The following is a 25,882-nucleotide window of genomic DNA, read 5'->3' on the forward strand; positions in this document are numbered from 1 at the left end:
CTGGGTTCAGATTCCTAGCACTCATAAAAGCTAGGCACAGCTTACCTATGTGTGTATCTGTTAGACACTGCCAGGCAGCATGGCCAGAGAAGGTGGATTCCAGTAGCCCCTGATCAGCCAGTCTAAGGGGACATCTTCAAGTTCAGTAAAAGACTATATCTAAAAGTTAAGGTGGAGAACAGTGATAGAAGAAGACACACAGCATTGATGTCCAGCCTCCACATGCCCATGAATGCATGCATGCACATGTATAAACACCTCACAAGCTCACATGCACATGTATAAACACCTCACAAGCTCACATGCCCATGAATGCACGTGTGCACATGTATAAACACTTCACAAGCTCACATGCCCATGAATGCACGCATACACATGTATAAACACCTCACAAGCTCACATGCCCATGAATGCACGCATGCACATGTATAAACACCTCACAAGCTCACATGCCCATGAATGCATGCATGCACATGTTTAAACACCTCACAAGCTCACATGCCCATGAATGCACGCATGCACATGTATAAACACCTCACAAGCTCACATGCCCATGAATGCACGCATGCACATGTATAAACACCTCACAAGCTCACATGCCCATGAATGCACGCATGCACATGTATAAACACCTCACAAGCTCACATGCCCATGAATGCACGCATGCACATGTATAAACACCTCACAAGCTCACATGCTCATGAATGCACGAGTGCACATGTATAAACACCTCACAAACTTGCAAGATAAAATGTTACAGATGAAAATACAGGAAAGGAACTTCCTGGGAAGAAATGGATATGGATATTTGATTATCCACTTGTCATCTGCTAGCTTCTTAAAGTTAGCTCTTTGACACCACGTATCTGTAGATGGACTTGTATCCTTCATTTGTTCGGAGCGTGTGACATTGCTGATAGCATGGTTCACAGGCGTTACACATACAGGCAGGGTGCATGCTGAGAGGGAGGGAGGGAGGAGGGCTGTGTGCCTTGCCATTCATGGTTTTGGTTCATGTGCACTACCTGGGAATCATATGGCATGCAGAAAAGAGTGGGCAACAGCCTATTTCTACCGTATAATTGTTATTAAGGTGTAAGACATGATGTTGCACTTAGAGATTTGGAGAGGGAACGTGGAGCTAGAAAAGAGTTTCTTGCATCTTCACAGAACTCTCGCCTGGCTTGGGACTATACTTGAAATCTCAGTACTAATATCAGATGGCATCCAAACCTATATTAAGCTAGAAGGGACACTAGTCTCTCCAGTGAGCTGCATAAGCCACCATCACTCACTGTTTTTCCACACTACAAAGCCTTAAAAAAGAAAATTAAGTGTCTGAAGCCCGTGACTTTGTTATAGAGCATTTTACAGCTTTTTCATTGGCATTTAATATCAGTGTCCAGACTGTTGAATATTTAAACTGAGCACCCGTGACGTTACTCCCCAGACCAGGAGGTGCTTCCTTATAAGGAGACCTGAGCATCAGTGTCTGTCCCTGGCCATTGCCTGTTTGCAGTTTACTCATACACAGTAGTGGAGACTACCTTGCCAGCTCTCGAACAGCCTGTATTCTTTGTTGCCCACTTTGTCATAATAAATACCACGTGGTTCAGCCTGTATTCTTTGTTGGCCAGTTTGTCATAATAAATACCACGTGGTTCAGTTTGGTTTGTTCTAGACATCCATGCTGTAGTTCATGATGCATACACACTGCATACGTGCATTAGCCCCGAGTCCCCAGCCTGTGTCCCATGAGCTTTTGTGTGACTTCCCCGGTAGGAAAGAAATCCAAGGAAAGCTTCTATCTAGGTTCACTCTGTAAGACAGCGTGCTGGGATTACTCACAGGCTCCATAGCACAACTGCGTCACTGAAAAGTCCCCCAGCACTGGTGATTCCAAGGCTGCTCCCCATAGCAGCCAGCCTTCCGTCTCTTACAAACTCCAACACTACAGCCACACGCAGCAAGAGGGAGGTGGTGGCAGCTCCTGGTATAGGCCTTCCATGAGGAAATGTTCATCGCTCCCTCACCATTGTCAGAGACCCAGCTGCCACCACTGCCAGCCATAGGTACTGTGCTCCATGTCGGACACTGGTCCCAGTGTCACCAGGGAGAATGTGACCTTTGCGCACCACTGCCCAATGAGTGCTTTGACTGCTGTTGTCCTTTCTGCGTCTGGTAGCTCTTTCACATGGCTCCAGCTATCTGCTAAAAGCTTCAACTCCGTTTTCTTCAAAGATGTTGAATGTCTTTATATGCATTATACAATATAGCACTTAACAGTAATACCATTTCACTATTGTCTTATTTTATTAGACATCAAACGTTGTCTATTAACGTGCTGTAAGCTGAACTTGGCGGTGTGTGCCTGTAATCCCAGTGTTTGGAAGGCCAAGGCAGGATCACGACTTTGCAGCCAGTCTGTGCACATTGGAGACCCTAACCTGAGATGCAGGATAGTATCATCATCCTCTAGGGATGGAGCTGTTCACCTCTCAAGATTCCCAGCAATCCACGTCACCATGACCTGATCAGGACTCGAGGGGACTTAATGGTGGCAGCAGTCCTCAAGAGTCAGCCTTGCTACAGAGTGTATTCCTTCCAAGTCTGTCCTCCAACTGGGAAGCTTTACCCATAACCCGCCTTCATGGGCATCCCCTGACCTATGATTCCATTAGAAAACTCTCTGCTGAGGTCCTTAGTGTCTGAGTCGTCTCTTCCAGGTCTAGCCCAGCACTCTCCTGAGTTACCCTCTCCTGGTCTAGCCCAGCACACTCCTGAGTTACCCTCTGCAGGGGCTCAGCCTAGCACACTCTCCTGAGTTACCCTCTCCTGGTCTAGCCCAGCACTCTCCTGAGTTACCCTCTCCTGGTCTAGCCCAGCACACTCCTGAGTTACCCTCTCCTGGTCTAGCCCAGTTCCTTACTGCCTTGCTAGCTTTGTGCTGCTTGCCAACAAGCGAAGTGGATTTGGTTTGGCTGTTTGTTTTCAGCTCTCATTCCTAGTTCATTGGAATGACCTTACCTTTTTCTAGAAATGCTTTCCCCCAGGTACAAGTACTGATGTTAATCCTTAAGTGTAATTTATAGCGAGTTTGGTAGTTTACAGAGGAGACCACTGCCCTCCAAAGGGGGCAAAGGGGCTAGCAGGGCATCACCTGATGGTGACATATGCCGATGCTCAGGTTTAAACATTTCAGTTCTCAAGTCTCTTCCTACACTAGAGGAGCAAACGTTTCCACTCAGTTATGACTCCGGTCATTAAAAACAAGTTTGTTTCTCGGTCTGCTTTAAGAATGAGCTTCAGCGTGATCCCAGCTTCCCCCTGATTGATTCGAGTTCCCAGAACCAGATTAGAAGACGGATTGTTCTTGAAAAATTGAGCAAAGTGTAAGTATGGACGTGTCATTCTAGCTTTTTTTTTTTTTTTTTTTTTTCTTTTTTTCGGAGCTGGGGACCGAACCCAGGGCCTTACGCTTGCTAGGCAAGCGCTCTACCACTGAGCTAAATCCCCAACCCCTCATTCTAGCTTTTTAAGAGATTTAAATTAACTCAGTATTTTCATGAATTTGTAATTTATGAATATTTTCCTTGAATTCTGAACATTTTGTAATAATTTGAAAAGCTTGCATGAATTTCCTCACTTGAAAATTTTCCATTTTAAGATTTATTTTTTTCAGATATCTTTAGATAAATTGTTTTTGTAGATGACATAGGAATGTCATAAAAGGGAAAGGTGAGACGGTAGAATAGAAAAGCAAACTACCCCACGCCTTCCTAAGCCAGCCAAGAAATAGAGAACAAGCCAAGGGCGCTCTGCCCCTGCGAACAGCCACAGCTGGACGCAGCCACACCGCTGGACACTGCCACACCGCTGGACACTGCCACACCACTGGACACTGCCACACCACTGGACGCAGCCACACCGCTGGACACTGCCACACCACTGGACACTGCCACACCACTGGACATTGCCACACCACTGGACACTGCCACACCACTGGATGCAGCCACACGCTGGACACTGCCACACCACTGGACACTGCCCACGCTGGACACTGCCACACCGCTGGACACTGCCACACCGCTGGACACTGCCACACCGCTGGACACTGCCACACCGCTGGACACTGCCCACACCACTGACACTGCCACACCACTGGATACTGCCACACGCTGGACACTGCCACACCACTGAACACTGCCACAGCTGGACACTGCCACACCACTGGACACTGCCACACCGCTGGACACTGCCACACCCTGCACACTGCCACACCACTGGACACTGCCACAGCTGGACACTGCCACACCACTGGACACTGCCACACCACTGGACACTGCCACACCACTGGATACTGCCACACCGCTGGATACTGCCACACCGCTGGACACTGCCACACCACTGGACACTGCCACACCGCTGGACACTGCCACACCACTGGACACTGCCATACCACTGGACACTGCCACACCACTGGATGCAGCCACACCGCTGGACACTGCCACACCACTGGACACTGCCACACCGCTGGACACTGCCACACCGCTGGACACTGCCACACCCCTGGACACTGCCACACCGCTGGACACTGCCACACCGCTGGACACTGCCACACCACTGGACACACCACTGGACACTGCCACACCACTGGATACTGCCACACCGCTGGACACTGCCACACCACTGAACACACCACAGCTGGACACTGCCCACACCACTGGACACTGCCACACCGCTGGACACTGCCACACCACTGATCACTGCCCACACCACTGGACACTGCCACAGCTGGACACTGCCACACCACTGGATACTGCCACACCACTGGACACTGCCACACCACTGGATACTGCCACACCGCTGGACACTGCCACACCACTGGACACTGCCACACCACTGGACACTGCCACACCACTGGACACTGCCACACCGCTGGACACTGCCACAGCTGGACACTGCCACACCACTGAACACTGCCACACCGCTGGACACTGCCACACCGCTGGACACTGCCACACCGCTGGACACTGCCACACCGCTGGACACTGCCACACCACTGGATACTGCCACACCACTGGACACTGCCACACCACTGGACACTGCCACACCACTGGACACTGCCACACCACTGGACACTGCCACACCACTGGACACTGCCACACCGCTGGACACTGCCACACCGCTGGACACCGCCACACCGCTAGACACTGCCACACCGCGCGACACTGCCACACCTCTGGACACTGCCACACCGCTGGACACTGCCACACCACTAAACACCGACACAGCTGGACACTGCCACACCACTGGACACTGCCACAGCTGGTTGGCTCGCTCAGCACGGCCGCATGGTCCTAGGCCGTTTCACACTCAAGAACATGAGTTTCCCTCAGTTCAACTTGAGCTTTGGCTTGAGGTGTCTTGTAATGGAAAGGATTGTTCTTAAAATCAGCCCAGTCACAAGGAACAGCTAAAAACTGCTGTTTCTGTTTAAAACAAAACAAAAAAGTTTGCAATTTTTTTTCCAGAACTATGAGATCTACCTTGAACTTTCCAACCTGTAGTTTTTTAGCAAGAAAACATAAAGTGTGTTAATCACTGTTTGAGAAGTTGGAAAATAGTGTTGATAAGGTTAGTCAAAGGACAGTGCTTTCATAGTGAGGCTATGGAATTAGAGGTGCTGACAGACAGACTGACAGAGGACAGCAGCCCGTGTGGGGTTTGCAGTACAGGCCTTACTCTGCAGCACAGACCAAAGCAGCAGGGCTTCCTGTGAACGGCACTTTGACTTCTTCCTACTCATCACAAGGTAGCTTAGCCTTAGAGACTTCCTCAGGGCCACTGTTGGATGTGGAAACCCCAGAGGTAGGCACCATATATAATTTTCTTTTGTTCTTTTCTCCCCAGATTGCCCGGACTTTTGGGTCCTCTTCAAATTACAATGGGAGATATTTACACTGAACTTAAAAACCTTGTTCAGACTTTCAGGTTAGTGTTAATGTGGTAATTTTTCCTTCTCTGTTACTGACTATTGATTGTCTTGTGCGGTGACAGATGGACGGGAGCGTGAGGAGAGAAGTAACTGACCTGTGAGGACTCATCTTAGACTCAGAGCTGTTCCCTCTTCATGTTTCTGTTGAACACATCTCTGCTGGCTCAAGTTCTGACACACTTTACTTTGATAGCTTGCTTGTAAAGTAGCTCCACTTAGGAGGGGAAGTACAAGCTGGAGAGAGATGGCTCTGTCAGCAGGATGCCAGCCTTGTGAGCGTAATAACCTGCACTCGGCCCCTGATGCCAAGTTTAAAAAATGAAAATTCTGGCATGATTGTGTGCTGATAATCTTAGCGTTGAGGGGGTAGAGGCAGGCCTGTTGACTGGCCAGCCTAGGCTACTTAGCAAGTGCTACGCCAGAGGGAGAAGACCTTGACTTAGAAATGGTGGACAACACCTGAAGGTCTAAACCCAAGGTTATCCTCTGACCACACACACACACACACACACACACACACACACACACACACCTCCCCCACACACAAACCTTCCCATAAACACACACACACACACACACACATATCTCCCCACGCACACAAACCTTCCCATACACACACACACACACACACACACCTCCCCCACACACAAACCTTCCATAAACACACACACACACATATCTCCCCCACTTTAAACCTTCCATAAACACACACACACACACACACACACACACACACACACCTCCCCCACACAAACCTTCCCATAAAACACACACACACACACACATATCTCCCCACCCACACACACACTCACACACACACACACACACACACACACACACACCTCCCCCCACACACAATCCTTCCCATAAACACACACACACACATATCTCCCCACACTTTAAACCTTCCCATAACACACACACACACACACACACACACACACATTTCCCCACACACAAACCTTCCCATACATACATACATACATACACACACACACACACACACAGGCACACAGACACACAGATACACACACAAACCTCCCTACTCATACATACACACAAACCTTACGTACATAAACACACACACAAACCCCCCCCTCCACATAAACACGCACAGACCTCCCTTTACATATATATGTACACAAACCACCTCACATATACATAGAAAAACCTCCCTATACACATACACACACAGATTTACCCATCACGAATACACACACAGACCTCCCCACACGTACACACACATAGGCAAATTACATCTGTGACACAAAGCTAGTAACACGGAGTTTAGTGGTAGCAGCTCTGTGGTGAGCTGGGGTAATGCATGAGAAGCAGCGCTGATGGATCCTCATCCTCAGAGATGGCCTCACCTGTGATAACATAGAGGAGTGCAGTGAGCAGTGCAGGACAGAGTGGGCCTCACCTGTGACAGCATAGAGGAAGGAGTGTAGTGAGCACTGCAGGACAGAGTAGGCCTCACCTGTGACAGCATTGAGGACTGTAGTGAGCAGTGCAGGACAGAGTGGGCCTCACCTGTGACAGCGTAGAGGACTGTAGTGAGCAGTGCAGGACAGAGTGGGCCTCACCTGTGATAGCATTGAGGAAGGAGTGTAGTGAGCAGTGCAGGACAGTGGCTTTTACTGAACGGTGAAGACGCTGACTTCTGAGAACTCCAAAGACAGAAGAAAGATTTTGCACCTTGGAAAATGAAACAGTTGAGTCTCCTGGTGATGAAAGATGCACCTAAGAACAGTCTCACTGAGATGTCCACATTTGAAAGTGAAGGTTAAAACTAAATCTGGACAGCGTGATCTTTCTAGTTATCGGTGTTGTTGTCACTTGTCCTAGAGAGAATACCACTGTAAGATCATTCATCGTGCCAAGTCAGGGATGCCAGAGTGCTCTTCGGATTGGCACAGGCCTTTGGAAGATTAAGTGCTGTGTAAAAAGAGTCCGGGCCAAATATTACAAAGCTGAATGGTCTTCTGTTTCCCAGTTCATGATGGAATGAACTTATGTCCCTGGCAAGGCCGTGCATGCAAAGGAAAAGTTGACAGTGATGGTGAGGTTGGGTTAGAGGTCCACAGTGCGGACCCCAGACAGTGATGGTGAGGTTGGGTTAGAGGTCCACAGTGCGGACCCAGGACTGAGCATTTTTGTTCTGCCTTCTCAGGGAATGAAGGCACAGTAGCAGTTTCACTGGTTTGTCAGGGCTTGCTGTGCATTTCCCTTCAGACCGTGGGTGGATTCCGCCTCACTGTTCTGTGCAAGCTGGTGACGTCACCTCAGAAGAGCTCTCCGGATAAGTCCTCTAGGAGGGGAACTTGTCGCTCACCTGTAGCACACTGGCCTAGCATGCATGAGGCACTGAGTTCTGACCCCAGCACTACCAAAAACTGACCTAAGCAAGTCCTCTCATCCTGAACATACACGTCTCCTGACCTCATTTAAAGTAGATTAAACAGAGTTCACTTTGTATATACCAAAGTGAGGTTTGAATATTGTGTTAAACAATGACAAAACTTGAGGCTCTCAGGTCTTACTAGGTCTCAGAGGAAGTGGAAATGTATACAGTAGCCGTCTAAGCAGCGACATGTGCTCCAGGTTGAAAACCGGCTGCAGAAGGATGAACTGGCCCTGCTGTCCTTCAGTTCTCATGCGTCTGACTTAACTGGCCTGGCACTTAGTGACAGGAGATAGTTTAGAACTGACTGTTGTGTAGCATGTATATGTGTATGTACAGCCGACCGTCTCACAGAACATCCCAGCCCCCTGGTTTTCCCTCTGCACGCAGTCAGTCAGAGTCTAACTTTACCAAGTGAAGACCTTGGGGAGATGCCTTCAGTGATTCTTTCCATTGTTCTCCTCCGCGTCTAAGGACATCCTTGTCTTTCACTGTGGGGCACATGATTGCGTCTCCAAGTGTGAGTTATTTGTCTCTTTGTTTAAAACATTACTCTTATAAAAGGGCTGCTAATGAGAACTTGTCCAGAATTGATGAAGTGGCTTTTCAGTTAAATATGTAATGTTTTAGTCAGATGTGCTGACGACTTACAGGTGGAATGCTGGAGTGTGACGCTGTCTTATAGGCCTGTCTCCCACTCCATTGGAGCTCCTGATGTCATCTGACTCCTATGATGTCATCTGACTCCTATGATGTCATCTGACTCGTATGATGTCATCTGACTCCTATGATGTCATCTGACTCCTATGATGTCATCTGACTCGTGGCATTACAGTGACTGGAATCGCTCCATTATTATTGCACATGCCATGGAAATAGAGGTGTTTAATGGTGAAAACCACTGTCTAGTCTGTTGGTCTTTTGAGCAGCACTGGTAATAGTGTCTGACTGATGTCAGTACATGAAGTCAGTTCTCATCAACATGCCAGGCTTTGCCTGATAGTGTACCTATGTTGTTTAATTTCTGAAAGGAAAAACAAAACAACAGTGGTGTTATCATTTTAAAAATGGCAGCAAGAGGTTAGATAACCTCTCTCAAATCATATAAAACTAGTCGTTGGGTTTTGATTTCAAGCCTAAGTGTGGATCCTATGCTGCCTCTACTCTTGGCAGATAAAAGGTTGTGCATTATGAAAGAGTGTGAATCAGGTTTTTACACTTCTGTCTGTGCTTTAGACGAGACCCCTTGCTTAGATGAGGTCAGTGCCCTCCATGCTTGATTTTCTGTCTGGTCCCCTTGCTTCTGAACTAGACAACTAAAACTTCTTTTGAGGGGCCAGGGGTGCGACTCAGTATTAAAAACCACTATCTAGCATGTACTAGGCCATGGGTTCGCTCCCCATGCCAAAAAAGTAAGAAATTAGTAATGGGCATTTACGTGCACACATACATGTGTGTGCAGGTGCATATTTGGTCACGTTTGTGGGAGAATGGACATGGACACAGGCCTGACACAGGATGAGCATACATCCTGCCACCGACACGTCCTGTCCTACAGCCTTTGAGGAGAGCGTGCAGCGTCTCCTGCAGCACCCCTGTGTCAGGCTGGCTCGCTGTCGTGCTATATCTTCAGACGTTCTGACTCAGCAGATCTCAGCCCAGCAGAGGAAAAGGCGACTCAGCACACAGACATGACACTGCATCTGATTTGACTCACCGGGTGGAGCCCCTCTGTGAGCTCCCTAACAGGACCTGAGAGTAAGGGCAAGTGTGGTCTCAGCCCGGTGTCTCCCTCCTTCTTTACCCCTTCCTTTAACTTAGGTTTTCTACGCAGACATTTCACTAGACAGCGTTTATCCACTTGCTGTGTTTAGGCCCTGAGCACACATTCAATACAGTCTCTTCCTTAAGCATCAGCAGCCACACTGGGGACATTTATTGCTTTCACGTGTTTCCTACTAACCAGGCTGAGAATTTGCTAAGAGAGGAGCTCCTGTTACTGCTACACATGCACTAAGGAACTACATAAGGTGAGAGGAGTGCTGGTCAGCCCAGTTTGTTCTGATAAATACACACACACACACACACACGAGAGAGACAGAGACAGAGACAGAGACAGACAGACAGACAGACAGTTTTACCCACTGTACCTCAGTAAAGCTGGAAAATCAATCATGGTAGGTTTAATAGGCTTCCGGAGAGGACCACAGAGGTGTTCTGAAGCGTGTGGTAGGAAGTTGCCTTGCAGGTTAGGAGGATGTACTTCAGGAGTGCTATCGTAAAGAATTGACCGAAAGCTGACATATAAGCCAGCTGGTGTTGGTGCACGCCGCCTTTTATCTCAGCACTTGGGAAGCAGAGGCAGGTGGATATCTGTGAGTTTGAGGCCAGTCTTGTCTGACTTCCAGGATAGCTGAGACTACACAAAGAAACCCTGTCTCGGAGGGGGGGTGGGGGGGGAGAGAGAGAGAGCGAGCGTGAGCGCAAGCGCAAGAGTGAGCTGGAATATGAAGAGTTGGAAGCATGCTGTGTGATCTGGGAGTGTGCTTCTGAGGTAGGACATGCAGTTAGCACACGTGAGGCCCAGGTGAGAGCAGACCCCAGAACCCCCTGCATCATTGGCATTGCATTACAACTCCCATTCCCTAAGCCAGCAGCTTTGCTGGTGTCTACTAAGCATCTGTCTGGTTTTTCAGTCACGTATCAAAGGGACCTCTGGGAGCATTCTAGAGTACACTTGAGTACTTCCAAGAATATTAAGTTGAAAAGCAGTAACTTCACCAGACCAAACTTGAAAAACCCGAAGGCCTACTGGGATTACTGTAAGAGCTTGTGTAAGGAGCCTACGGTGCAGCCTATGCTATTGACCAAGCTTCCTCTGACACAGAAGCTAGCAAGGACAAGAGGCGCGTCAGTGGTGCTTCTGTCCTGACAGACAGACGGCAGATACGCAGAGGCTCATTTTCAAATCCCCCACACTAAGATTGATTTATTTAATTTATAGGAGTATATGAGTACACTGTCACTGTCTTCAGACACCAGAAGAGGGCATCAAATCCCATGTGGGTGCTGGGATTTGAACTCAGGACCTCTGGAAGAGCAGTCGGTGCTCTTAACCACTGAGCCATCTCTCCAGCTCCCTCTAATGTCCCCTTTAATGTATAAACTTACTTTATCACTTTTTCCGTCATCCCAGTTGTGTAGCCTGACTCCCTCCAGTTACTTTTTTCATTGGTCACAATAATTAAATGATTAAAGGATGCTATTAGGTTAGTAGGGGTGGTAGTTAAGAATGGGCCGTGGAGGTGCAGCATGACTGAATAATAAAGAGTATACACAGCTTATTTTATTTATTTTATGTGGTCTTACTGCTATATATGCTTGAAATTTAATGACGACATCTGTGAGAAATAAGCCAAAAAGTAAGCATTACCTTAGTAGGGGCTACTATAGAATTATACTCTCATTTTGTTCTAAAACCTGTGAGGGGGTCGATAGCTCTAATAAAGATTAATCCTTCTGACTAACTTCAGAGGAATGTCAGGTGCTCCCGAGGATAAGGAGTCCTCTGCTTCTGACGGGACACTGTGATCTGTAACCTGCTTTCTCTGAAAAGTTGCCCTATAGCTAGTGGTGACTACTGTGGAGGAGAACTTCCAGTCCATACCGACCAATGGGAAAACGTTGACATAAACAACAATATTTTTCTTTTTGAAATGGTCGTCAATACTAAGAGCTTGTAGAACAGCCATTCCCGAGCCATTTAACAACTGCGAATGTGGGCCTTGGCCCCTGGAGACCAGGTTTCTTTTGATTAGTTAGGGCTGTGCTCAGACAGCAGTATAGCTTAAAAGCCCCCTAGGTGATTCCAGCGTGCAGAGCTGAGAGGCTATTTAGGGCTCTCCGAAGAACTTTTCATGCGTGAGTAGAACTGCTCACTCCTATCCACCCACCCCGAGTTGGGCTATGTCTGGCACCACTGACCTGGCATAGCACAGGGCATGCTCCCCCCAGCAGGTTAAGACTCTTGTCTTAGCAGATGTGAAATAAAATCCTCTTTAAATTACATGTATGATGACTCAAGACCACGTTCTAAACATGTATACATTTTAAATAGCGAGCCTAATAACCAGGGAAGCCAGAAGAGGGAACTGGGTCCCCTGGAACTGGAGTTACAGATGGCTATGAACCACATGACTTGGGAATTGAACCCAGGCCCTCTGGAAGAGTGGCCAGTGTTTTTACCCCGAGCCATCCCTCTGGCCCCTTTTGTTTTTTTAATTATTAGTTAGACAATAGTAAATATATTTATTTAGCATATATAGTAGAAATTCTATGGATCAGCAATATGAAAACAATTGGAACTTTGCTCTCCAACTAATGTATCAGAAATACCGTGAGATAAAATTACAGTCTCAGTGGGTTGAATGAGAAGGCCCCAGGAGCACGTGTTTGAATACTTGGTCACCAATTGGTAGAACTTTTCAGGAAGGATTAGGAGATGTGGCCTTGATAGAGGACATGTGTCACTGGAGCGGGGGCTTGAGGTTGCAACAGCCCAAGCCATTACCAGTAAGCTGTCTGTCTCCTGCTATGGATCAGATGTAAGGTCTGAGCTACTCCTCCAAGGCCATGCCAAGCCTGCTGCTGCCACGCTCCCAGCATGGTGGTCATGGCCTCTCCCTCTGAAGCCGTGAGCCCCATAGACTTTTCTGTAAGTTGCCTTAGTTGTGGTACTTTGTCAGGGCAATAGAAGGGTAACTAACACAGCCCCTCCTTGTGCTCCTCCAGTTCCTGGAACAGTGGTAGAGAGTACACACGTGCTACCTTGTTTTTCCTGAATGACAAAATGAACTCCTGAAATACTAAATATGTGTTACCTGAGAGGCTTACAAACAACAACAAAAACCCAAAACAGAATTTTAGGCCCGATGGTGTACACTTTTAATACTAGTACTGGGAGGCAGAGGTGGGCCAGCCCAAAGCTACATAATGAAAATCTCAATTTTCTCTCTCTCTCTCTCTCTCACACACACACACACACACACACACACACACACACACACACACAGGGAGGTTGTTTGTCATTTTTTTGTCACCCCTTATCCTACCATTCAAGCTCTTTGTGGTTATGTGCTGGATTCCATTTTGTTTGCTACAAGACAGTAAATAAACAGAACAGCCCTTGCCTCGTCTGTCAAAGGCTGTCTGCACATTTTAGTGTGGCATACTGTTATGAGACTCTTTCTCTTGTCCAGTCAGTCTCCATGTCTTCCAAGAAGACGAGAAGCAAAATAAGAAGCTCCGGTGTTAGAAAATCTGCTGGAGAAAGACAGCAGGGAGCGATGCATGTAAAGAAAGGGCTGCTGGGAGATGAGGATCAAGCTGGGACTGTCTGAGGTCATCTGACAGAACAGCCTGAGCACAGGGACAAGATGGCTCTGCAGCTACAAAGGCACTTGCTGTTGGTGGAGTCTGATCTCCAGACTCACATAAAGACGGAAACACACACACAGACACACACACAGACACACACACAGACACAGAATTGTACTCTGACCTCCACACATGTGCTGTAGCACACAGACTCAACACATAGAAGTACATGCTAAAAACAAAAAGATTTAAGAAACCTGAAAATGGGGCTGGAGATACAGCTCAATGGTAAAGAGCACTGGCTGCTCCTCCAGGGGCCCTAAGTCCAGAGTGTGTGTGTGTGTGTGTGTGTGTGTGTGTGTGTGTGTCTGTCTGTCTGTCTGTGTGTGTGTCTGTGTGTGTATGGTTGTGTCTCTGTGTGTGTATGGTTGTGTGTGTGTGTGTGTGTGTGTGTGTGTGTATGAGAAAGAGAGAGAGATTGATTGATTGATCTATACATCTTACATGGATATGAACGTTTTGTGTTTGGAATGTATTGGAATGACTTACCACGGCTGCAACAGTCTTTGTCAAAGCTAAAAACAAAACCTGAGAACAGGAGTGAACCTGACAAAGTCATTGACCGTTTAGGGTGTTGATAAACCTAGGAAAGTAATGGCAGTCAGGAAGAAAGATTCGGTCAGAGCACAGAACAGCTACCCCTGCCAGACACGAGGAGTGCGTGCTTACGCTGCATGCAGTCTGATACAGACGCGAATTAAGGAAAGACGTCCAGACCACAGAGAGCGTCAGCTCACAGAGGTCTTGGTGCTGTAGGACTGTTTGCAGAGACGAGGAGAGACGTGGGGCAGAAGCCCAGGTTGCTCAGGGTTAAGAGGTTGGCAAGTGATACCAGAGAGAGAGAGAGAGAGAGAGACAGACAGACAGACAGACAGACAGACAGACAGACAGACAGACACACACACACACACACACCAGGCGGAGACGTCCATGGAGGACCGCTCTCCTCGGCTGTGTCAGAGCTGGCTAGTCGTGAAGGGAAGCTGATCTAGCCGTGTGCACCTTTTGTACACTGGATCTTTACAGAAGCCTGTGAGGCTACTGACCCTTCTGTATATACCAGCTCTCCAAAGATTGAGTCTTTAACAACAGTAAGTGACAGCAGCTGCACTGATGGCCACGTTAGCTGACTATTATACTGTACTGCCATTTTGTAGCTCGACTTTTGTGATTTGGAAAAAAACATTCTTTCTAAACTATAGAGAAAATCCAGATTAACAAACTAGTAGATGTTAAGTTTTCTAAAATTTTATTCAGATGTTAAGTAAAGACAACTATGATATAATAAATTCAAAAGTACCAATTTGAAAGCTCATTGGTCACAGGTCCTTGCTCTGAGTATTTGGAATAAACAGGTGAAGAACGCTGCTTCTTTGACACATTAAACTATGATTCTTACCGCAAACGAAAACTCAAAGGTAAATCTTGATGTCTTTCAGATTATCAAATAGAAACATTATCCACAAACCTGTGGAGTGGACTTTAATCGCTGTGGTCTTGCTGTTACTGTAAGTACTCTTGGAGAATGCCATTTCTCCTATGTTGTGCCTGATTTTCCTATTTTTATGAGAAGGTAGCGTCCATGTAGAGGGGTAATGCCAAATTCCACCATCTTGGGAGAATCTAGTTCTCATAAATATCATCTCTCTTTTACCAGAGAACACCCCCATATGCAAGATTTATGCAGCAGTCTTACATCTTCTTGTTAATATCTATTCTATTGCGACTTCATTGTCTTACATCTGTTTATGTATATATATTTCATTTTTGGACATAGTTTGTGTTTAATAATAGTGGATAAGTCTTATTTTCTAAATGTACACTTTAAAATTAACAGGTTTAAAGGAGCTAAGTAAACACTAGTCCAGTATACATAAAACGTTTAAAACTCAGCCAGCTCTTAAGAAGCCACTGGCGGTGTCTAAGGCTGTTCTTCAGAGGGTTAAAGCCATGTATTAGGTGTAGTGTTTTTCAGCTTAAATTGGGCAGTCTTTTGCGGCTCACTCATTGCTGCTGCTGCTGCTGCTGCTGGTGGGTGTTGGTTAGGCCATTGAAGCCCACAGGCAATTGGCAACTTACGGATGCTCACGGGTCAGTCACGCTCACGCCGTCTCCAGCACTGCTCTTCCTTTGATCTTACTTTAGACTGACATGTGCCTTCCCTGTCCCAAGGAAAGCTGTGTGAGGAGCATTAGCTTAGGCTTCAGTGAGCCGGAATCTGTGTCGCCCGAACGATACAACTCACATGATTCATTAAATCAGAACACAGAAAATAACTTTACTTGAATGCTCTGATATAAATTTTTAATCAACCCTAAGAACAAATCTTTTGTTATTTCTACTATTCAGTGTTCCAGTTGAATTGGCAGTTCATGAAAGATATATTATTAATTTTTAAAAGGTTTTCTACTTTATGAAATGTGTAATATTTTGTTCATTGACAGAAAATATCAATAACTATGCTTACCCACAGTATCATATGCCTGGTAATAAAGGCCCATAGACAACTATCTAACTCACTTTGGTAATTTATTACACTGAGGGGGAAGCAGTGTTTAGGTTGACATGTTAGAGGCATGAACAGTGATCTCAGACTCTTCCTTCTGAAATTGAAGACGCACTAGGCCCTTTACTTTGTATTAAACTACTGCCACATCTCCAAAATGTCTAGCAATTAGAAGAGTGAGCCGGGCAATGGTGGTTCACACCTTTAATCACAGCACTCGGGAGGCAGAGGCAGGTGGAATCTGAGATCAAGGCCAGCAGGTCTACAGAATGAGTTCCAAGAAAGCCAGGGCCACACAGAGAAATCCTGTCTTTGGGGGGAGGGAGTGTTGAGAAACACAATAATAAAATATAATATAAAATCCATGTAATTATTCCCTGTGAAAACGAGACTCTGGGCATAAGGACCTACACTTGTGACCCTAACCCACCTAGAAGCCTGGTGTGGCTGTGTGCCTGTCACTCCAGCATGTGAGTGGGGGACAAGGACACCCCAGAGCTCATTGGTGAGCCAGCTGACCCGAATTGATGAGTTCCTGGCTCAGGGAGAGACCTTACCTCAGAAAATAAAGTGGAGAGCATTTGAGGAAGACATCCCAAAACCAACCTCCGGCCTCCATATATACACATGAACATGTACACACATGAATACTTTATAACAAACATTTAAGAAAACCTATGTTTGGTTTTAATATGGATACCATGTAATGAAAGATACTGACACTATTAGCTAGTGCTGTTTTGCACCATTTGACTTCTGGTTTAGGTGTAACAACTCTTTGGAAAAGTAAGCCACAGGATTCAGTTGTATGCTTTTTATCTGTATTAGTTTCCCGTGTACAGTCTTAAGATCGTAGCCGTGAGCGCCACTCTGTGTCCTCTGTCACACTTATGTCCTGACCCCATAGGTAGAGCCAACCTTCCCAGCCACTGAGCCTTTTGATTCGTACACAGCCCAGTCATGTCTGGAGTAAGTCCTTTGGCTTTGAAAATCTTGGGTCACTGTAGATCCCATGTTCCAAAGTACTTGCTAGGCTTTCGTTCTTGAAATCTTGTGTCTTTGCCGCGGACCTCCTTAACCGTTCCGTCAGTCCATTTGCACCCTGTGCAGCTTCAGGCTTCAGGTGTCCCTCGTCATCGTTTATCATTAGCTCGCAAGCCTTCCATCTGGGTACATATTATTTCATTCATCTCTTGTCTTCAGAAAGCCCCTTGGACCCTCTCACATTACCCTAAGGAACCTGTCGCTTAGCTGTTGGCCCCTTTCATCCACAACCCTGTCCTCCTAAAATAACTACTACTAAGCATGTTAGGAACAGAACTTAAATACTTCATTTAGAATTTTAAATATTTAAATAAAGATGTAAATATTTAAAGTGAATCCCACTCACCTCTACTGGGTGTAATTACATTTGGTATACTGTCATACCTTCCTCCTACATACAGTTGGATGAAGATGAGGACTGCATTGCCCTTGATATGAGGGTCAGTGTTAGACAGAGAGCCTCCCACGGAAAGGGGAGAGAACTCAGATGCCCAGTGATGTGCTCAGCTCAGCAAAGGGGAATCAGGCACAGTTTGTGTAAGTGACCTTTCCTTTCAGCTGTTAGGTTATTGCCACTAAACGGGGAGGAGGCCTGAAAGTCTCCCCTGGGCACTCTTCAGAGACCTTCACAGAACTCTGTTTGCAGATGTTCAAGGAGGATTACTAGGAACCTGTAGGCATCTCTAAAATGCACACTCAAAACCAAGCCTCATTACCTGTAGGCATCTCTAAAATGCACACTCAAAACCAAGCCTCATTCTGTAGAGCGACTGTTGTTACTGAGAAAGGGTAAACAGACTGCAGAGGGCTCAGCACTCAGGCCTAACTTAGGTCCAGGCCCCGCACGTTGTCAGGACGGACGCCTGAGAGCTGTCCTCTGGCCCCACACACGTGCTGTGGCGTGTGTACACTAGTACTCACACACACAATAAATACATATTTTAGAAGATACTACTCCAGTTATCTTATACAGTAAGATATTTATAATTTTGTGTAATAAATAGTATAGCAATCTACTACAGTTCTTTGAATATTAAAGTTTTATTGCTAATGTTCATTGACTACAAGAGTCACCAGGAAAGATGGTTTTCTATAGCAGTGTCTTGCACACTTCAATACTGGTGTGAAAACTTAAGACCTGGCATTTTCTGCTGCTGTGGACGAGTGTGCTTGTCAAAAGAACCCTCTTTAGCTGGTTTCAGAATCCTGCACTTGTCTGGCACTCTTACCCTAAGTAATAATTTTTTCTAGTTGAACTTAGCCATACTTTATTCTCTGGATAGGGCTGGACATTGGAATAATATAGCTTGAATTGAATTTTCCCAAATAAATATGCCCAAATAAAATACTGGGTTCTTACTAGTTTTTGATATATTACTCTTAATAAACATATATATCATATATATACATGTATATATTAGCTTTTCTGCATTTCAGAACCTCTATATTATATTAGATAAAACCTATTAATATATAGTTTGTTTATACATCACATTAGGAAACACTGTGTTTATCAAGGGCATCTTCTGGCACGTAGCTCCCTTACACTCCTTTTCCTCTTCGTAGTTCCCGTCTTGCCAAGAGTAGAGGCGTGACAGACCTGTATGCTCGCAGTACAGTGTCTGAGAAGATGTCATAGGTCAGCCACCATTGTCTTCAAAGCCATGCTAGTCTGTAACTATCTATAACTGTCATTATAGATGTGCCATGCTGGCGAGAAATCTAGGGAACGGTCCTGATCAAAGCTGGCAGCCAAGGAAAAGGCCCACACAGCAGTCTAACAGGCTGAGTCCCATGTGTGCAGCCCATGTGGCAGGAGAGGGGGTCAGGTTTCCTCGACTGAAACTGTGCAGTGATCCTTGGAACCTTTGCTGTGCAAGGGGGGAGCTGAGGGTCCCGTCTGTGTCACTAGTGAAACTTCAGTGTTCCTTGGAACCATTGTGCAGTGGAGAGAGGAATGTCCTGTCTGCATCACTCAGAGAAGATGGTAAAGGAGAGGGCAGCCTCCGCAGGCGGGACAGACATGCTGCTCCGACGCGGATGCCCTTGGTGCTCTCTAATGGAAAGCTTTCAAGGCCATCTCCAAGTGTCTGTCTGCTTTCACTTTACTTATCTGAACTGGCTGTTTCCAGTGAACTGTGGCCTGTGTGTAGTCAGGGACCATTCAATAGTCTATTCCCTCTAAAAGCTCTGAGTATTCCCATCGTTCAGGGATTAGCATGTAAGTCCTGGGAAATGGTATTTTAAACAAGCTCAACTTGACCATGGTCTCTCAACAAAAGCCATCAGGATGCAGACAGTCACTTTAAGGCGTCATCAGACAGGTCCTCTGGAGAGTCCCTTCCCTGGGGCTCCTGGGCACAAGTGAAAGCTGAGACTAAAGCTTTTACCCTCTCCCAGCCGTGCGTCCTCCCTCCCTCCCACTCCATCTCCTAGAGACCCGAGCACACATCAGAACAAGGATGGCTCCTGGACCTGCTCACTCCTCCCTCCCACTCCATCTCACAGAGACCCGAGCTCACACCTCAGAACAAGCAGATGGCTCCTGGAACTGCTCCTGGATCCCACTTCTCTCTACCATTCAAATCAAGCTTGGTTTTTGAGACTGTATTAGAAGACTTTTGGAAGTATTTTTTGTATTTTATAATATGGAATATTTATAACTGATTTTTCTTGAGATAAAATTCCCATTTTAATGTGTAGACAGTTCTGGATTTTATAGTATATTTGCTATAGTATACAGTGGTCCATACTGTCTAATAACAGAACAATTTTGTCACCGCAAAAAGAAACCTCATGTGAGTTCAGCCTTGACTTCTCTGACAACCACTCACAACCCAGTGGGATAACCATTTCTCTGTTTACCTGTTCTAAGTATTTAAATCAGTGAAGACATACCTGTTTATGTTTGGCTTCTTTCATTTAACATGTTTTTAGAGTTTTTGTCCATGTCACAGCATGTAACAATACTTTTTCATGACTATATAATATTCCGTCAGTACTCAGTTATCAGTGAGAGCTATTTCAGCTATCTCTGCTCTGAGGCATGTTCTTGTGGGACATGTTTTCGATTTAGTGGTATACACTGGTGTTGAATTGCTGGGTTATGATTAACCTTCTGAGAAACTGCCAAGCTTTTTCGGTCCACAGCTGCACCATTTCACACAGTCCCTGGCAGCGTGTAGGGGCTTATCTCATCCTTGCAGCCAGTTGTCATCATAGGTGCTCATACGTGCAGTACTCTACAGCCTGGTCTGTCGTATGCTTGCCCCAGCGAGTGGCGCTGTTTGGGGAAGTCACAAAGAAGCTTTGGGGGTTGTAGCTGACTGAAAGTAGGCAGATAGGTCCTGCAGGGTGGTCCTTCCCAACACTTCCGTCTCCTGCTTCCCAGCCACCAGGCTGTGGACTCTGCTGCTCTACTGTGTCCTCTGAACCATATTGGAATAAGCTCTCTAAAACCGAGAAAAAAAGATCTATTTCCTCCATTTAATTGTCAGATATTTTTGTAACCGCTGTGTAGTAGTAAGTAACACAAAATACTGGTACCAAGAAGTGGGGTTGCTGCTGTACTACGCCGGGTGACGTGGCTCTTACACTGTTTACCTTGCAGCAGTTTGGAAAACACTGGAGAAGCAGGGTACAGGAGCCGCTACAGGGATGAAAGCAAAGGCAAATAAACAACTCTCATGTCATCCAGAGACCAAAACTCCAACCGGAGTGGGCCGGCAGAGGCCAGACTCCTGAGGTTCCAGAGGGAACTCAACTAAAGGCCGTGCTTACTATGTCCTGGCAAAGGATTTGTCTGCTTTGAGTCTGTGTCCTGTGCTGAACTGAGAAATGAAGGACTAATGTAGTGGGAAGTTTTGAGACAGTGTGATAATGTTGCATAGTTACTGGTGGCTGTTCCTAGCCAATCCTAACAGTAAGGATCAGGAGCAAGGGGCTTAGGAACAGAAGGATTAATAAAAAGTGCTGTCTACCCAGTAAAGGAGTGAGGCGGACGGTTTTCATGAGATTAACACCATGAAAAGTAGCCGGCACTCTCAAGACAGAGAGAAAAGATACCAAACCCCACCCATTGCGGGCCCCAGCATATAAATTTCTTTTAGGAAGAAAGCCACCAGGTGCCAAAACTGTACAGTCTAGGAAAGTGCTTTCCCAAGTTGACCCAGGCAACCACTGAATCCTTGATTCAGAGGATTGGCTACTGCTTGAGCTCATGGGAGACCTTCCTGCTGGTGTCACAGGCATTCAGGATGCAAACGTTTTGAGGTTTTGGACATTCCCATTAAGTTTTCAAAGGAAGGCATGGGAGACCAAGCATAGTCTTCCCAGATTCTCTACAAGAAGCCCCTAAGAGGGAACTACTTGAAACTGGGAGGCTGAGACCTCAGGCACAGTGGAGATGTCCTATGTCCCCTTGGCTAGCCATCAGATGGCAACGTTTATTAGACAATTACATGAGACACAGTCAGGCATCAGAGTAGACAGCAACCAGAAGGCCCTAATGTACCCGATTGTATCCAGTTTTACACTATGCCCATTGTACATGTTTGAATAGACTTCTTACTATTTTCCTGCCATCTCTGGAGAGGCAGCTTTCCAGGGGGCCTTTTCCTGTATAGGTAATTGACAGATTTGCTTAGATTAGCTTGTGTCTTTGTTCTTTACTTAAGTAAGTCTTAGGCAATTTGGGGTGCCTAGGGTCAAAGATGCAACTCAGATGCCATTATTTTTAGCAGAAACTGTTATCAGATCAGGTTAAGAAGAATTTTAAAATGACATCTATAAAATAGCTTTATTTTACCAGGAGAAAATAGCCTTTCTCTGATGTCTCCCTTCATTCTGCCTTCTGTCTAACCTGTAGCTGTCCTTTCAGCTGGTGTCAGCAATTTTAAGAAAGGCGCAGCTGTGATACCATCCCCTTCTGTGCTTGTCTACTATTCCCAAGACACAGGAGGTGGGACTTGAACCTTGAGAGGGAAAGGTCCGTCCTCAGTGACTTTTGACACTGCTATCCCATAAGCGAGCATCCAGCCAGGGAAACTTTGGGCAGCTGTTGTGGGTTACACAGTATTACGGTGGATTGGACATGGAGCTGTAGGACTTCATGTTTGACCTTCTGTCTTTTAGTCTTGCTTTGACCCATTTCCTCCTCTGTGTATACCATTTCTCTTGTGGAATGAGAAGTTTGCCCTGTGCTGTTGGATGTTGGATGTACGTGACATTTTTTATTCTAGAAGGGTTGACAATTAAGAGTGTGCTAGCTGACTGACAGTCTTTGGGGCAGGCAGTCCTCCCGTCTCTGCTACCCATCTTGAGTAGAAGTCCTGGTATTAGAGATGTGCGCTCCTGTACAGCTTTTCCCATGGTTCCAAGATCTGACTCCAGTCATCAGACATTCTAAGAGAGCACTTTACCTGCTCATTCATTTCCTTAACCCCCAACCCAGATAATTTCTGAAGGAATAACACTACATTTTCTAACCAAAACCTCCTTTCTACAAAGATTTTTTTCCTTAGAATTTCCCACATCTCCAGCAAATTTATAATTTAGTCTTTTATTTATCCATAAATTGTAGAGGGTCTCCAAACCTGCTATCTTTAATCCTTGTTAAAAATTACCAGTGTGTGAGGCCCCTGTGTTCCCTCCCTGGCAGCACACACAAACACATAAACACACGCACGTGCACACACAGACACACACAAGATTCCTCAAGAGGGGAGGCTCCAGCAGCTTCGAGGATAATGGGAGGTAGCAGTGGTCTTAACCAATTACAGCCTCAGTTTTCGTGGCCAGGCCCTGGCTTTCCTAATGCATCAGCCTGTCTGAACAAACTGCTCGAGTTTACAGGTAGTGTTACCCAGCCGTGGGGATCGCCACTAGCAGAGTAGAGAGATTATACTGTGTGGGGCTTGATCCCGCTTTGGTCAGGCACCCTGAGCAGGAGAAAGCCAGAGCTCCCGCCGTCCTGTGAGCACTGCCCAGGAGCAGGGATTCGGAGGAAAGGCTGCTGGAGCCCATCCAGAGCTGCTTTACAGACCTGCTGCAAACAGGATTTAGATATAAAGTTCTAAAGTTACTCCACCCCAGCCCCTTAAACAAACACACATGTAATATATCGCTCCACAGTGATTTACAAAGGACTTGTTTCTTTTGAATTAGAAATATCAGTGGGAAGCACCCTGGTTTCCTTATTAATAGGTAATCCTAAACCCTTAAACGCAAACATCATCCGGGCATGAGCCACCTGTTAGAAGAAAAACATTTCATTTTATTTGACTGCTGTGGTCTTCTGTAATCAAAGTTTTTATCTCCATTTTCCAGATAAAGCTCTGAAGTGCAGGCCCATGATGGCATGTCCCCAGCATGCTTTCTTACCGTCCCCTCTGATCTCCAACACCATCACGTTACTGGCCTTATCTACCTATTACTTTCTTACTTTGGTGACTTTGTCTTTGTACCTAAGGTAAATTTTTGTTTAGTGTTTTGGGATCCTCTCACTCTGTGGCCCAGGCTGCCATGCTGCCCACAGCTCACAGTAGTCCTGCTGCCTCAAGTCTTCCAGGTCTAGGATTGCAAGGGTGCAGCACAAATTCAGCTTACCTACGACAGAGTTAATAGAACTGTGTGTGATTACCTTTTAGTGAGCTGTATTTCATTCAATGTAATTCAGTTGCCCTTCAGACAGCACGTGTACAAGAGTCTGAAGCCCTGAATCCAGCTGCACAAACTATTCAACCTCGTTGACTGTCATTTTCCTCGTTGGAAGCATGAGGAGTTCGACTGAATTCAGGTTTTATTGAGGCAGTGTTTGTTTCTAATGAGACAGTCCCAGCAGCTGAAGGTGACATCCCTCATGTCCAGCTGACGCAGGAGTGAGGGGTGCTGAAGGAAATGGTGACAGCTCTGTGCCGTGGCTGGAGTCCACACTAGAGTAAAGCCATACTCTGAAAAGATGGCTGCCTTGTCAGAGACTGGGAAGGTCACCAGAGGCCTCTTCCTCTGTTCCTCTTCATCCCTTAGCCTAGCGCTGTCCCCTGTCTCCCTGACGCTTCTCTCTCTGACTTGAAGTCAGTGTTACTTGGTAAAGGTTTACTCAAGATCGTAAAAAATGAAGAAGTAGGGCTAGTGGAGTTGAATGTTGGTCCTGGGTGTACAAAGCTGGGTTTGGGTTTAGCACGCGCGCGCGCACACGCGCACACGCGCGCACACACACACACACACACACACACACACACACACACACAATCAAATTAAATTGAATTAAAAATATGATAAACTGTATTTCTGCGTCCAAACACTATTTCACTCTTATTTCTTTAGTGGTTCCACTTCATTCTCCTCCTGCCCAGATCGGTGATTTGCCCTGGGAAAACTAAGGCGCAATCTGAAACAGGCAGCCTATACAACTGTGTCCAACCCTGGTGACTCTGCTCTCATGTTTCTGATCTCTACCTCCCATGCCCTTCTGCTTCCCATGGCCTACTAGTCCAGAGACGAAAGACGTGTGTGTGTACACAGGTCTCTGTAAAAATGAGAGACTTTCTTATCCAGGTTATGTTTGGACAATACGTCAATAGTACTAAATGGGGAAACACTGTCTATAGTCAGTGGAGCGATTTGAAACATGTTCTTACAGAAACGGAACCTCTGCTCAGTGCACTTGCTACTGTCTCCTATCCTGATGCCACCCTCACGCCCAGCTGAACTCAGGAACTATTCCTTGAATAAATCAATGAATGGATGGATGGAGTGTTTGCAAGTTGTGGGACCCCACAGCACAGCCAGGCCCCACCCCTAACAATAAATGCATCAATAAATTATAATTTAAAAAACTAAAAACACATACATCCTCATCCACCTAGGGTTTTTAAACTTTTATTGCCTAGGCCATAAATGGCTGAGCGCTGGGGCACATCTTTGCTGAGGCAGCTTGTGAAGGTCAGGCAAGGCCTCTCCTCCACTGTGTGGGTCCCAGGGATTGGACTCAGGTCGATAGGTCTAGCAGCAAGCACGTTTATAACACCACGCCATCTCTCCAGCCCTATTTTTTAAGGTCTGTGGTTACAAAATAAGTGAGCATACTTCTAGAGAACTGTTCATTTGTTCTTATTCAGGCTAACCTTCCTCGGTCTGCCCTGCTCTCCTAATTACAGATGTGCACCCCCACAACCAGCCTTTGATAAATACATTCAGTAGCAGATGCTAACAGCTAAAACATTGCAAGGATTGTCTGGCTCTGTGGTGGTGGCACATGCCCGAGATCAACAGCACTTGGAAGGCAGACAAGGATGGCGGGCACAAAGGTATCTATCAGATGTTAGTAGGGCCTGATAGAAATGCTTACTTTAGCACAAAAGGTTTCTTTAGTTTTTGTAAAATCCATTTAGTCATCGTCTTGCAAATTTAAATGAAACTATAGAAAGAAAAATTATTATTCCCAAATGTATGGAGAGCTTGCCAGAATTTTTCCTTTGTTAACTTTATGCGT

At 46.2% G+C, this 25,882-nt stretch overlaps 1 protein-coding gene across 1 annotated transcript in view; it reads left to right on the forward strand.

Moving 5' to 3' along the window:
* Rpap2 (RNA polymerase II associated protein 2) overlaps window positions 1-25,882 on the forward strand; it is a 70,345-nt gene that overhangs the window by 26,542 nt on the left and 17,921 nt on the right. The window contains 3 exon segments of the mRNA XM_032916456.1: window positions 3,298-3,392; window positions 5,914-5,994; window positions 15,278-15,346. Of these exon segments, the coding sequence (XP_032772347.1) occupies window positions 3,298-3,392; window positions 5,914-5,994; window positions 15,278-15,346 (245 nt within the window).

Source organism: Rattus rattus, chromosome 11 (genome assembly GCF_011064425.1).
Source record: "Rattus rattus isolate New Zealand chromosome 11, Rrattus_CSIRO_v1, whole genome shotgun sequence".
In the NCBI taxonomy this organism is placed as follows: domain Eukaryota; kingdom Metazoa; phylum Chordata; class Mammalia; order Rodentia; family Muridae; genus Rattus; species Rattus rattus.